The sequence below is a fragment of the Heterodontus francisci genome, unplaced genomic scaffold, assembly GCF_036365525.1.
Source record: "Heterodontus francisci isolate sHetFra1 unplaced genomic scaffold, sHetFra1.hap1 HAP1_SCAFFOLD_43, whole genome shotgun sequence".
In the NCBI taxonomy this organism is placed as follows: Eukaryota; Metazoa; Chordata; class Chondrichthyes; order Heterodontiformes; family Heterodontidae; genus Heterodontus; species Heterodontus francisci.
The window spans coordinates 8,599,371-8,614,042 of NW_027141852.1; the positions used below are offsets into that span (position 1 = coordinate 8,599,371).

A 14,672-nucleotide genomic window follows, 5' to 3' on the forward strand; every position below is an offset into this window, starting at 1 on the left:
GCCAAAATCATTTGGCAGAATGCCTCATCACCAGAACTTTCAAACAAGCACCAAGATGTAGCTTGGCTCGTGGTGAGAAGAGCCCTCCCCGTCAGATCCTTCCTGCACGCCTGAAGTCTCACCCCCTCCGCACAATGCCCTCGAGGTGGCTGTGGTGAGAAAGAGACGGTTGCCCACCTCCTTCTGGAATGTGTCTTTGCAAAGCAGGTGTGGAGAGAGATGCAGTGGTTTTTGTCGAGGTTCATCCCAAGCAGCTCTGCAACACAGGAATCTGTGCTCTATGGGCTGTTCCCAGGGACGCACACCGAGATAAACATCAACTACTGCTGGAGGACTATCAATTCGGTGAAAGACGCCCTTTGGTCTGCCCGAAACTTGCTGGTCTTCCAGCACAAAGTGTTGTCCATGACCGAATGTTGCAGACTGGCACATTCCATGGTCCAGGACTATGTGCTGTGGGACGCACTAAAGCTTGGGGCAGCCGCAGCAAAGGCTCAATGGGGAAAGACCACTGTGTAAGTTCCCCTTATCAAGCTGAATGGAGGGGCTGGATCCATGGAAAACCCCTCGAACTTTATCTGGAAAATATTTGTGTGCTATAAAATGTAAAAATGTATCTGGCATGACAAATGAAATGGTTGTGAGGCAACTCACTCCTTTATTGAAGGAAACTGACCTCCTTTGCACTGTTTGTATTTTTTGACTTGATGCTGTTTGAAACTGTCCGGTAATGTATTTTTTTTTCCAGATTTTGATGAATAAAGTATATTTTGGAAATAAAAAAAAAGTCTGGAAGAGGAAAGACCAGCGGGAAAGCTCGGGCCAAGGCCAAGTCTCGCTCCTCCCAGGCTGGAATGCAGTTCCCGGTGGGTCGTGTTCACAGGCTCCTGAGAAAGGGTAACTATGCTGAGCGTGTGGGTGCCGGAGCCCCGGTCTATCTGGCTGCTGTGCTCGAGTATCTGACCGCTGAAATCGGCGAGCTGGCCGGTAATGCGGCCCGGGACAACAAGAAGAGCCGCATCATCCCCAGACACCTGCAGCTGGCGGTCCGCAATGACGAGGAGCTCAACAAGCTTCTGGGAGGAGTGACCATCGCTCAGGGCGGGGTGCTGCCTAATATCCAGGCCGTGCTGCTGCCCAAGAAAACCAGCGCTCAGAGCTCCCAGAAAAAGTAAAGCGGCCAAAATGTCATCCAATAACCCAAAGGCTCTTTTCAGAGCCACCGACAGTCTCTGTGAAAGGGCTGGTTACTGTCAGGAGGGAGTCAGTGATGGAGTTATTGTAACAGTGGATTGACCTGTTTCACATCTGTCCAGGTGTGTTTTCCGTTCCCTCTCTGGATTGCGCTCTGTTTCTCTCCTCACACATCCCCCTGTACCCACCCACCCCCAGTTAAATGAAGAACTGAACTACAGGGTGTCCATCAACAATTTAATAAATGCTGCCACCTTCAATTTCATAAATTCGGAGACCCTCCTGGTGCATTAATGATAAGTGGTTTGGCGCTGATTAATTAATTTAATAATGACAGTATCTGGATCAATTCTGGTCTGTTTTTCATTTAGACAGTTTGAATTCTGTTCTTTTTTTCCTCCGGTGATCTGAGCGCCGCTTCTCACTGAGAATCTGCTCATGGAACAGAGTGAGTGCAGAGTAAGAGAAGGAACTTGAAACAATCCCTATCGCTAGAAAAAATGTAGTTGGAAAACTAATGGGACTAAAGACTGACAGATCCCCTGGACCTGATGGCCTGCATCCTAGAGTTTAAAAGAAATGGCTACAGTGGATGCATTGGTTGTAATCTTAAATTCCCGAGATTCTGGAACAGTCCCAGTGGATATTAAAACCGCAAATGTGAAACCCCTATTCAAAAAGCAGGTAATGATAGGCCTGCTAGCCTAATGTCTGTCATTGGGAAAATGCTGAAATCCATGATTAAGTAAGTGGTAGCAGAACATTCAGAAAATTAATGTACAATCATGCAGAGTCAACATGGATTTATGAAAAAGAAATCATATTTGACAAAATTATTTTTGAGGATGTAACAAGCAGGGTATATGAAGGGGAACCAGTAGATGTAGCGATCTGCTCTGATGATGCTACCTTCCATGACAGCACTTCTGATATGTCTTCCTTTTTCCTCAACAGAGGATCCCCCCCACCGTGGTTGACAGGGCCCTCAACCGTGTCGGGCCCATTTCCCGCACCTCTATCCTCACCCCTTCCCCTTCCTCCCAGAACCGTGACAGGGTTCCCCTTGTCCTCACTTTCCACCCCATCAGCCTCCATATCCAAAGGATCATCCTCCGCCATTTCCGCCACCTCCAGCATGATGCCACTACCGAACGCATCTTCCCCTCCCTTCCCCTGTCAGCATTCTGAAGGGATCTTTCCCTCCGCCACACCCTGGTCCACTCCTCCATTACCCCCACCACCTCGTCCCCTTCCCATGGCACCTTCCTCTGCAATCGCAGGAGGTGTAATACCTGCCCATTTACCTCCTCTCTCCTCACTATCCCAGGCCCCAAACACTCCTTTCAGGTTAAGCAGCAACTTATTTGTACTTCTTTCAACGTAGTATACTGTATTTGCTGCTCACAATGTGGTCTCCTCTACATTGGGGAGACCAAACGCAGACTGGATGACCGCTTTGCGAAACACCTCCGCTCAGTCCGCAAGCAGGACCCTGAGCTTCCGGTCGCTTGCCATTTCAACACTCCCCCTTGCTCTCATGCTCACATCTCTATCATGGGCTTGCTGCAGTGTTCCGGTGAACATCAACGAAAGCTCGAGGAACAGCATCTCATTTACCAATTAGGCACACTACAGCCTGCCGGACTGAACATTGAGTTCAATAATTTCATTGCATGACAGCCCCCCATTTTACTTTCATTTTTAGTTATTTTTTCTTTTTACATTTTTTTGTATGTTTATTTTATTTCATCTTAGTCTGTTCAATTGGCTTACCCACTGTTTTTTTTTTTATGTCTGTACTTGCTGCTATTCAATTTTCAGTCCGTTAACACCCTATCTGTAATAATGCTTTGGCTTTCAACACATCATTAACATATTGTTTGCCTTTGCTCCATGACCTTCTGGTCAGTTATTCTCTGTGACCTTGTCCTATCTACACCTTCTCCTTTCTTATCTCTTGCCCCACCCCCGCTTTACTTGCTTAGAACCTTTGACATTTCTAATATTTGCCAGGTCCAAAGACGTGTCACTGACCCGAAACGTTAACTCTGCTTCTCTCTCCACAGATGCTGCCAGACCTGCTGAGTATTTCCAGCATTTCCTGTTTTTATATCAGTAGATGTTGTTTATTTGGAGTTTAAAAGGTGTTCGATAAAGTGCCATGTAAAAGACACAAGATAAGAGCTCATGGTGTTCAGGTGTAATATATTAGCATGGATAGAGGATTGGCTACCTAACAAGAAACAGGGAATTGGGTTCAATGGGTCATTTTTCAGTTTGGCAAACTAACTAATGGTGTGCCACAGGGATCGGTGTTGGGGTCTCAACCACTTACAATCTATAATTAACAAAAACAAGAAATGCTGGATTCACTCAGCAGGTCTGGCAGCATCTGTGGAAAGAGAAGCAGAGTTAACGTTTCGGGTCAGTGACCCTTCTTCGCAACTCAGCAGAGTTAACGTTTCGGGTCAGTGACCCTTCTTCGGAATCTATAATTACTGGCTTAGATGAAGGGATCGAGTGTATTGTAACCAAATTTGCTGGTGATACAAATATAGGTGGGAAAGTTGTGAGGAGGCCACAAAGAGGTTGCAAAGGGATAAAGGCAGGTTAAGTGTGTGGACAAAAATTTGGCAATGAAGTATAATGTGGGAAAATGTGAGGTTATCCACTTTGGTATGATGTGAAGAAAAGCAGAATATTATTTAAATAGAGAGAGACTGCAGAATGCTGTGGTACAGAGAATCAGGGGGTCCTTGTATATGAATCACAAAATGTTAGCATGAAAGTACAGCAAGTAATTAGGAAGGCAAATGGAATGTTGGCCTTTATTCCAAGGGGGATGGGGTAGAAATGTGCAAGTTGTTGGTTCGACCACACCTTGAGTGTTGCATGCAGTTTTGGTCTCCTTATTTATGGAGAGATATATTTGCATTGGAGGTCGTTCAGGCAAGAACCACTAGGTTGATTTCTGGGATGAAGGTGTTGTGTTATGTGGAAAGGTTGACCTGGTTGTGGTGCACTCATTGGAGTTTAGAAGAATGAGAGTCAATCTTATTGAAATACATAAGATTCTGAGGGGGCTTGACAGGGTATTTACTGAGATGATGTTTCCCCTCATGAGGGAATCAAGAACTCGGGGGAACAGTTTCAAAATAAGGGGTCTCATTTTCGATGTAGTTGAGGAGGAATATCTTCTCTCAAAGGGCTGCTATTCTTTGGAATTCTCTACCCAAGAGGATGGTGGAGACTGGTCATTGAATATATTTAAGGCTGAGTTAGACTGACTTTTGATCTACACGGGAATGAAGGGTTATAGGGGCAGGCAGGATAGTGAAGTTGAGGCCATGATTAGATCTGCCATGATTTTATTGAATGGTGGAGCAGGCTCAATTGGTGGAATGGCCTAATCCTGCTCCTAGTTATTATGTTCTTACATAATATTGCCAGGTGGAAATAAAATCCTGACTTATGCATACATCCCTGCTCCAGCAGGTATTCCCATTCATGGAGCAGTGCAGATGTTGGGTTGTTCCTGGATGTCACTAACTTGTTGTAAAACTACCAAAGAAAACCTGATCAGCAGAAGCTGAGTGCTGCAGTGGAATCAGACACTGACACTCTTTGTATTACTGATCATCCTTTGTGGTTGGTCATAATGATTATTAATTGAAATATTACATTCATGTTATGCCGAAAACCACACCTGTCAAAAATGAGACATATTAATTTTGTCGTATGAACTGTTATGGACTTCAAATACCTTGTTTAAAAAGACCACAACAATGGCTGAAAATATGGCTGCACATTTGCATTCTAAAAGACTAAACAAGACAGTGGGAGTGCTCCCTGATTCAATTAGCCAGATGGGGTTGTCAATGGAGATGATCAAGAGACATTGAATGTGTAAGATACTGCATTACGCTCCCCCCTCCCCACGCAACCCTCCCCCCACGCACCACCACACTCCACTCTCCCAGCAGACAATCAAACAATGCCGGAGAGGCAGAAGTTGTTTCCAATTCAGCCCAACTCAGTACTGCTGAAAGGTAGGTCCATTGATCTCAGTTCAAAATCACACACACTATCAGATTGAAAGGCACCGGATCAATCTCACAAAAGTGCAGCCTAAGCTACAAATTAACTATGAGGTAGAGCAGCTGATGGAAAGGTACAGAATGAATCCTAAGAATGTAGACCAGAGTGCAGACTGAGAGACAGATTACAATGTAGTACAAACATCTCATACAGTATCAAAAGGAAAGTTACAGTATTATGCCAATTAGTGCAGACTGCACTACACATTACATACCAATCCAATAATCTCTGTCAGAGCTGTAATGAAAGATAGAGTATCAATTCAATGATTCTAATTATACTGAGCACACCATTTGTGAGTTTGAAATATATGTCATCATTCACAAATGTGTTCAGAGTTACAGACTAAATACTCGTCCAAAACAAACAGAGATGAGGAGAAATTTCTTTACTCAGAGGGTTGTTAAACATTAGGAATTCTTTACCCCAGAGAACTGTGGAAGCTCAGTCATTGAGTATGTTTAAAGCAGAGATTGACAGATTTGTAAATACAAATGACATAAGGGGATATGAGGATAGTGTGGGAAAAAAGGCATTGAAGTGGATGATCAGTCCTGATCCTATTGAATGGCAGAGCATGCTGGGTGTCCTGCTCCTATGTTCCTAAAACTCTCATACCACAACTCAATAAAACACACAGTTAAAATGAGGCAAATTGTGATACATTATGGCGTTAAACAAATAGTTCTCAATACCATCCCTGAAATACATATTAAGTACCGGAACAGAGGAATCCTGCACCAGAGTCTCATAGATACAGAATGTAACACACTTGTAGACAATACCAGTAGCTGAGAGATACAAAATTAATTCCACTTTAACTGACTGTCCCAGAAACAGACACATAAAAAATGAATTGTAACACACATTAAGTACCAGAGACTGCCAAATGCAGAATGAGCTCTGGATGTGCACATGCAGACTGTACCAGAAATTGACTAATACTGAATGGGACCCACACTCATACGTTGTACCAGAGACTAACAGCTAAAGAATAAATCCAACATTCACTTCCAGTACCAGAAAATAATATATGCATAACAGATATCACTCACATACACTAGCAGAGACTGACAGACACATAGTGAGTCACAAAATCAATTAATTTCAGAGACCAGCAGATAGAGAATTAATCTCACTCTCACAGAAAGAACCAGAGACTGACAAATATACAATGAGACCCAAGCTCACATAAAGTGACAGACACTTAATTAAAACCACACACATACATAATACCTTAGACTGACACATAGAGAATGAATCAAACAATCACATTCTGACTGTAAGACTGGTGCATACAGAATGAATCTCACACTCACATTTAGTTCCAGACACTGACAGATACAGAATAATATCCACATTCACCCACAGTAGCAGATAGATACAGAAGCTGCCACACATTCACATACAATACTCATGATTGACAGACAGAATGAATCACACAATCACATTTAGTTCCATAGACTGACACTCAAATAATCTCACACTCAGATACAGTACAACAGAGATAGATTTAGAATTAAATTTGCTGTCATATAATGTACCAGAAAGTGTGACAAACTTAATCTCATACAGTACAAAAGATTGATGGAATTTGTTCCACACTCAATGTAATAAGTTTTAAGTAAGTGAAGTGGGGATGGCGGAGGGGTGGGGAGGGTAGGTGGAGGTGGGGAAGAGAACAAAAGGGAAGGTGTGTGTTCAGGCAGGAGACGGTTGCCCACCTCCTCCTGGAATGTGTCTTTGCAAAGCAGGTGTGGAAAGAGATGCAGTGGATTTTGTTGAGATTCATCCCAAGCAGCTCTGTAACACAAGAGTCTGTGCTCTACGGGCTGTTCCCAGAGACGCGCACCGAGATAAACATCAGCTGCTGCTGGAAGACTATCAATTTGGTAAAAGACGCCCTTTGGTCTGCACAAAACTTGCTGGTCTTCCAGCGCAAAGAGTTGTCCACCACCGAATGTTGCAGACTGGCACATTCCAAGGTCCAGGACTACGTGCTGAGGAACGCACTAAAGCTTGGGGCAGCCGCAGCAAAGACTCAATGGGGAAAGACCAATGTGTAAGGTCCCCCCACCAAGCTGAACGGAGGGGCTGGATCCATGGAAAACCCCTTGAACTGTATCCGTAAAATTTTTGTTTGCTATAAAATGTAAAATGAAATGGAAGGGTGGTGAGGCAATTCACTCCAGTATTGAAGGAAACTGATCTGCTTTGCATTGTTTGTATTTTTGTAATGTATTTTTTACAGATTTTTATGAATAAAATATATCTTGGAATTCAACAAAAAGTGTTAGGGCAGGAGAGATTAACTGACAAGCAGGTCATGCAGCAAAGACAAAGGGAGAGTGCTAATGGTGCAGTGAAGGGCAAAACATTAGTGTACAGACAGTGTTAATGACAGAATAATGAACAGCTCTCTCCAAAAGCACAAACTTGAAAAACCAAGATTCAGGCAGGAACATGGTAACAAAAAATTATCAATCAAAATAAAATAAAATAATAAAAAAGATCCAGCCATGCTCTGAAATTATTTTACTTAATGTTCAGTCCGGAAGGCTTTTGAGTGTCTAATCAGAAAATGAGGTTCTGTTCCTGGAGCTTGCTTCACTGGAACACTGCAGCAGACCGAGGACAGAAATGTGGGTATGAGAACAGTGTGGTGAAGTGAAGTGGCAAGCAACCTGAAGCTTGGGTTCATGCTTACAGATTGTCCGGAGATGTTCTGCAAAGCAGTCACCCAATCTACGTTTGGTCTCCCCAATGTAGAGGTGCCGCATTGTGAGCAGCGAATACAGAAGACTAAATTGAAAGAAGTACAAGTAAATCGCTGCTTCACCTGGAAGGAGTGCTTGGGGCCTTGGATGGTGAGGAGAGATGAGGTAAAAGGGCAGGATCTATGCCTCCTGCGATTATATGGGAAGAGGCCATGGGAAGGGGAATGCTGACAGGGCAGTGGAGGGGAAGATGTGTTTGATAATGGCATCATGCTGGAGGTGGCAGAAATAGTGGAGGATGATCCTTTGGATGTGCAGGCAGGTCGGGTGGAACTTGGTTGCAGTTCTGGGAGGGAGGGGAAGGGATGAGGGCAGAAGTGCAGGAAATGGGTCAGACACGGTTGAGGGCCCTGTCAACCACAGTGTGGGGGAATCCTCGGTTGAGGAAAAAGGAAGACATATCAGAACTGCTGTTGTCGAAGGTTGCATCATCAGAAATGATGTGTCAGAGATGGGGAAACTGGGAGAATGGAATGGAGTCCTTACAGGAAGCAGGGTGTGAGAAAGTGTAGTCAAGGTAACTGTGGGAGTCGGTGGGCTTAGAAAGAATATTAGCGGACAGCCTTAAATTCAGAGATGGAGACAGAGAAGTCACAAAGGGAAGGGAAGTGTCGGAGATAGATCATGTGAAGGTGAGGGAAGGGTGGAAATTGGAAACAAAGTTGATGAAGTTTTCCAGTTCCGGGCGGGAGCAGGAAATGACACTGACACAGTCATCATTCTACCGGAAAAAGAGCTGGGGGTTGGGGCCCTGAGTAGGACAGGAAAAAGGAATGTTTGACATACACCACAAAAAGACAGGCATAACTAGGACCCATGTGGGTAACCATGGCAACACCTTTTATGTTATTCTCTGAGTAACACAGCTCCTGATTCACCAAACCCTGTCCACCATCTACATGGCACAAGTGAGGTGTGTAATAGAATACTCTCCACTTGCCTAGCTGAGTTCAGCTCTAACTTCACTCTGGAAGCTCGACCCCATCCAGGACAAAGTAGCTCACTTGATCAACACCCCGTCCACCACCTTAAATATTCACTCCTTCCACCACTGGTGCACAGTGGCAGCAGTGTTTACAATCCTAGACAGCACCTTCCAAACACGTGAACTCGACCACCATTTTTAAAAAATCATTCATGGGATGTGGGTGTTGCTGGCTAGGCCAGCATTTATTGCCCATCCCTAATTGCCCTGGAGAAGGTGGTGGTGAGTTGCCTTCTTGAACCGCTGCAGTCCATGTGAGGTAGGTACACACACAATGCCGTTAGGAAGGGAGTTCCAGGGCTTTGACCCAGTGACAGTGAAGGAACGACAATATAGTTCCACATCAGGATAGTGTGTGACTTGGAGGGGAACTTGCTGGTGGTGGTGTTCCCATGCATTTGCTGCCCTTGTACTTCTAATTGGTATCGGTTGTGGGTTTGGAAAGTGCTGTCTAAGGAGCCTCGGTGTGTTGCTGCAGTGCATCTTGTAGATGGTGCACACTGCTGCCACTGTGCGCGCTGGTGGAGGGTGTGAATGTTTGTGGATGGGGTGCCAATCAAGTGGGCTGCTTTGTCCTGCATGGTATCAAGCTTCTTGCGTGTTCTTGGAGCTGCATCCATCCAGACAAGTGGAGAGTGTTTCATCACGTTCCTGACTTGTGCCTTGTAGATGGTGGACAGGCTTTGGGGAGTCAGGAGGAGACTTACTCATTGCAGGATTACTAGCCTGTGACCTGCTCTTGTAGCCACAGTATTTTGTGGCTACTCCAGTTCAATTTCTGGTCAATGGTAGCGCCTAGGATGTTGATAGTGGGGGATTCGGCAATGGTAATGCCATTGAATGTCAAGGGAGATGCTTAGATTCTCTCTTGTTGAAGGTGGTCATTGGATAAGTCCTGGATACTGTCGAGCACTTGTTGCATTTCTACACAGACTGCTTCAGTATCTGAGGAGTCACGAATGGTGCTGAACACTGTGCAATTATCAGCGAAAATCCCCACTTCTGACCTTATGATTGAAGAAGATTATTGATGAAGCAGCTGAAGATGGTTGGGCCTAGGACACTACCCTGAGGAACTCCTGCAGTGATCTCCTGGAGCTCAGATAATTGACCTCCAACAACCACAACCATCTTCCTTTTTGCTAGGTATGACTCTAACCAGCGGAGAGATATCCCCCTGATTCCTTAGAAGGACAAGAGCAGCAGACACATGGGAACACTACAATCAGCAACCTCCCCTCCAATCCACATCCTGACTTGGAACTATTTTGCCGTCCCTTCCCTAGGGCGTATCAAAATCCTGGAACTCCCTCCCTAATAGCACTGTGTGTGTACCTATAACATATGGACTGCAGTGGTTCAAGTAGGCAGCTCACCAAAACCAGGGCAATTAGGGATGGGCAATAAATGATGGTCTTGCCAGCGATGCTTACATCCCATGAAAAAAAATAACAAAAATAAAATGGAGTTAAAATCTCTATGAAATAAATCTTTATAAAATTCTGCAATCAGTCCATGTGACCAGGAGATCCCCACCCCCTTCATTCCAGTTTTTACTTGCATTGATTCCACTTCATTGTCACACACGATTCTCTCATCCTCCTTTAAACCCTCTTCAATAAAACCACTCACTTTCCATCAACAATTTGCAAATGGATTCATTTATGATGCTGGAACATTCCTCACACAGAAATTATTCAACTCAGTAAAAACATTCTTACAGCTGATAACTTTGCTACCAATTGAAGGACTGTCTAATGTGGTTATCAAGTCAGAGTGAAAAGTTTATTAAACTTGGTTCCATTCAATCCAGCTGTCATAAACTTTGAACCTTTATTCATTTTATAAACAGTATTTGAAGGGTCTCAGTAACAATGTTCAGTGTTGATGAGAGTGGGGTCTGGGTGAGAAGCTGCTGAGTGTGACAGGGTCAGGACTGAATGCAGGAAGTTCTCTAACAGTCTCTCTCTTTCTCCCTCTCTATTGCTGAAGGGATTGAGTTGATTGACAACTGGCGGCTGCTGGTATTTGAATAAATGAAGTTCCTTCCAACCATTTTTTGATTGACAGCTACACAGAACTTTTTTGTCCCAGGCACAGTTGCGCAGTGGTTAGCACTGCAGCCTCACAGCTCCAGCGACCCGGGTTCGATTCTGGGTACTGCCTGTGCGGAGTTTGCAAGTTCTCCCTGTGTCTGCGTGGGTTTCCTCCGGGTGCTCCGGTTTCCTCCCACATGCCAAAGACTTGCAGGTTGATAGGTTAATTGGCCATCATAAATTGCCCCTAGTATAGGTAGGTGGTAGGGAAATATAAAGGGACCGGTGGGGATGTTATTGGAATGTGGGATTCGTGTAGGATTAGTATAAATGGTTGGTTGATGGTCGGCACAGACTCGGTGGGCCGAAGGGCCTGTTTCAGTGCTGTATCTCTAAACTAAAACTAGACACAAAAATGAACAGAAGTGGATCAGTGTAGGATGATTCTCGGTCTGTATAAAAGGGGTGTGATTTCAGCTGCCATGGTCCAGTGGTTAAAGATTTCAACATTGAAATCCACTGGACTTATCCCAGTTTGGTTTGAGTCCTGCTCACAGAGGATCTATTCAGTGATTTTAATTATTTTAAATCTTTAATCCTCTATTTCCACAAAACGCAGGCACTGAAATAACTCAGACTCCTCACCATTGCTATCCATTATACAGGTAGTGGCTGCATGGACTAATGGAGACACACTCGGAGGGCTCTGGGAGAGGTTTCTTCTCGGGTTTTAGGACTCTTTTGGTCTACCAACAGCAACCGGATGTCTGCAGAGGAACTCGGAGTGCCAGGCCGCTCAGAGGACAGACTTCCCAGGATCAATTTTAATCAGGGGACAAAATATCAGTGGAACAGGACATCAAAGGTCCGAGGATTGAGGCTGAAATTCCCGATGTTTTGGAAGAAACCTGCAGATGTGGGACGTTAATATTTGCTCGGTGCAGATTCACTTTAGTCCGTTATTGTGTCCTGCGACAAACAAATGGCTGGCAGCTGTCAATCCAAAAAATAAAAATCAGAAGATTCTGGCAATTTCCACCCTTACATCTCTCAGCAGTCTTGGTTCCATCTCATCCAGTCCTCATGACTTATCAACATGAAGTACAGCCAGCCGTTCCAGTATCTCCTATTTATTAGAACGTGCTGACTGAGCTGTGTTTTCACCACGTCTGGGCAATCAGACAGTTCACCCTTCATTCTGCTCTGATTCACTTTCCCAAAGCAGATCTACAGATTCTCAAATCTGGGGACAAGGATTTCTTATTTGCTTCCTTTCAGTTTTTATCATTCTCAACTGACAATATAATCCAAAACTCGGACAAATCCTCCACCTTGCATCGTGTCCCAGACTCAGTAGAAAGCAGCACATAGTGACATGAACACACTGACAGATACAATCCGTCACACTCTGATTCAGTGAGATTAATGTCAAGAGTGGTTTCCAGATCAAATGCAATGATGAACAAATTTCTCTCAAAGGAGGTGTGGTTGACTGAGGTACCTTTATAGTATTTGCAGTGAATTTCTGTGCAAGAAGGGACAATCGTCAAACATCCATTCCGAAATCCTTCGCTCAGCAAAGACAGATAGAGTCCTGTTTTAAATAAAAACAGAAAGTGCTGGAAATACTCAGCGGGTCTGGTGGCATCTGTGGACAGAGAAGCAGCGTTAACCTTTCAGGACTGTGACATTTTATCAGAACTGCTGAAATGTTAACTCTGCTCCTCTCTGCACAGATGCTACCAGACCTGCTGAATATTTCCAGCACTTTCTGTTTTTATTCTGGAAATATTCAGCAGGTCTGGTAGCATCTGTGCAGAGAGGAGCAGAGTTAACATTTCAGCAGTTCTGATAAAATGTCACAGTCCTGAAAGGTTAACTCTGCTTCTCTGTCCACAGATGCCACCAGACCCGCTGAGTATTTCCAGCACTTTCTGTTTTCATTTCAGATTTCCAGCATCTGCAGTATTTTGCTTTTGTTACTGTCCTGTCTTATTGTGCTGCTCAATAAAGTAGTTGGAAAACCAAGTTACAGTCAGGCTTAAAGGGGATTTGAATCCAGGATTGATCTGTTCATTAAAGAGGTGCTTCGACCAACTAAATCAAAGGGTCAAAATAAAGTGTTTGAGTTTTTTGAGCTATAGATTAGTGCAGATCTTTCTAGCTGTGCTGAACATTGATTTCCATCTCCGGGTTCTTTCTGAGTCTGTGAGTTTGCAGTTCTTTGCGAGTGAGTGCCAGACATGAAGATATGTTTAGACGATTTCTCGTAAGTTATTTGCATCTCCATATTTTTCTGAAATTTGTACAAACACATTAAATGAGGGAATCACATAAGTCACGCCGTGAAATTTCTCCACAAAACACTGAAAGGTGACAGTGTTGATTGTGAGGGGTTTCCACTTATTCAGACACATATCTAGTAAAAGTGATCAGGACGTGATTCACATATGTAGTGTATTTGTATATTATGCTAATAATGTAATGACGTGATGATGTAATGGCGTGAATAAACACTTATTTGAACTGGCCATATTTGGTGTCCATTTCCTCTGCTGGACCCACCTGAAAATATTAGAGAAAATGGCAACTAGGGGAAGATAAAGTCTGTAAATATAGGCAGAAAACAGCAGCAGGGACTGCAGTAAACAAGATCAGCCTGGTGCCTTAGTTGCTCGGATAGTGGAGAATTTAGCTGGGTTGTGGGCAGCCTGAGCCTCAGACTGTCTCCTGAGTTGAATAGGATACCGCAGGGTCTTAGTGCTCATTGAGGAAATTTGGCTGTACCCATGGGATACAGCTGAAAGCTGGCAACGAATGAGAGGGTTTGAGCAACATTCCGTTCCTATATTGAAAGAATGGGCATGTTCTTAGAGTTAAGAATATTTTGGGACTGGTAGGTGAGGCGGTCAAGACTCAGAATAAGGCAATTCCTGAGCAAAAGAAAACAATTTTGCTTCTGGAAATTGGCCTGGAAGTGTCTGGCATGCTGACAAAGCTTCCTGCTCTGAACAAAGCAAAATATGTGCCAGTCAAAACAAAATCACCAAGTTGGAGGAACATTTCAATCCTAAGCCACTAGAGATAGCAGAATGCTATACATTTGGAACCAGAAATCAGAAAAGTAGTGAAGCAGTTGGTGAGTATATTGTGGCACTGAAGAATTTTTATTACGTTGCAACTTTGGCACATTCTTAGACCATGCATTTTGAGACATATTTGTGTGTGGATTTGTGAACAAAAGAATCCAATCGAAGTTACTAAACACACAAAATCTTACATTTGAGATCGTGTGTAAGATTGCTGTTTCCATGGAGATGGCATCAAAGAATGTTAGGGAATTTTATCCCATGCTGGTAACTAGTACAGGCTTCTGTCCACTGTTAAAGTGCTTCAGCCAAGTCTAAAGTGGACAGACATAGCCAGAAGAGTGCCAATGATAGCAGTTTAGTGTTGTTATCACCATAAGGGCAACCACACAGCACAATCATGTCAGTACAGAAATGCAAAATGTTTTAATTGTCAAGCAGAGGCCAAAGAAGGAAAGGGAACTAATTCCAGTGGTAATGGAAAACAGTGATG

General features: G+C 43.9%; 1 protein-coding gene across 1 annotated transcript; it reads left to right on the forward strand.

Moving 5' to 3' along the window:
- Positions 1-794: 794 nt before the first annotated feature.
- On the forward strand, positions 795-12,018 carry LOC137364969 (histone H2A-like; the record flags this gene model as incomplete). The annotated part of the gene is made up of 3 exons (XM_068027840.1): positions 795-1,154; positions 7,544-7,674; positions 11,847-12,018. Coding segments are annotated over 3 exons (663 nt in total), but the record flags the coding sequence as incomplete, so codon positions are not given.
- Between the last annotated feature and the right edge of the window lie 2,654 nt (positions 12,019-14,672).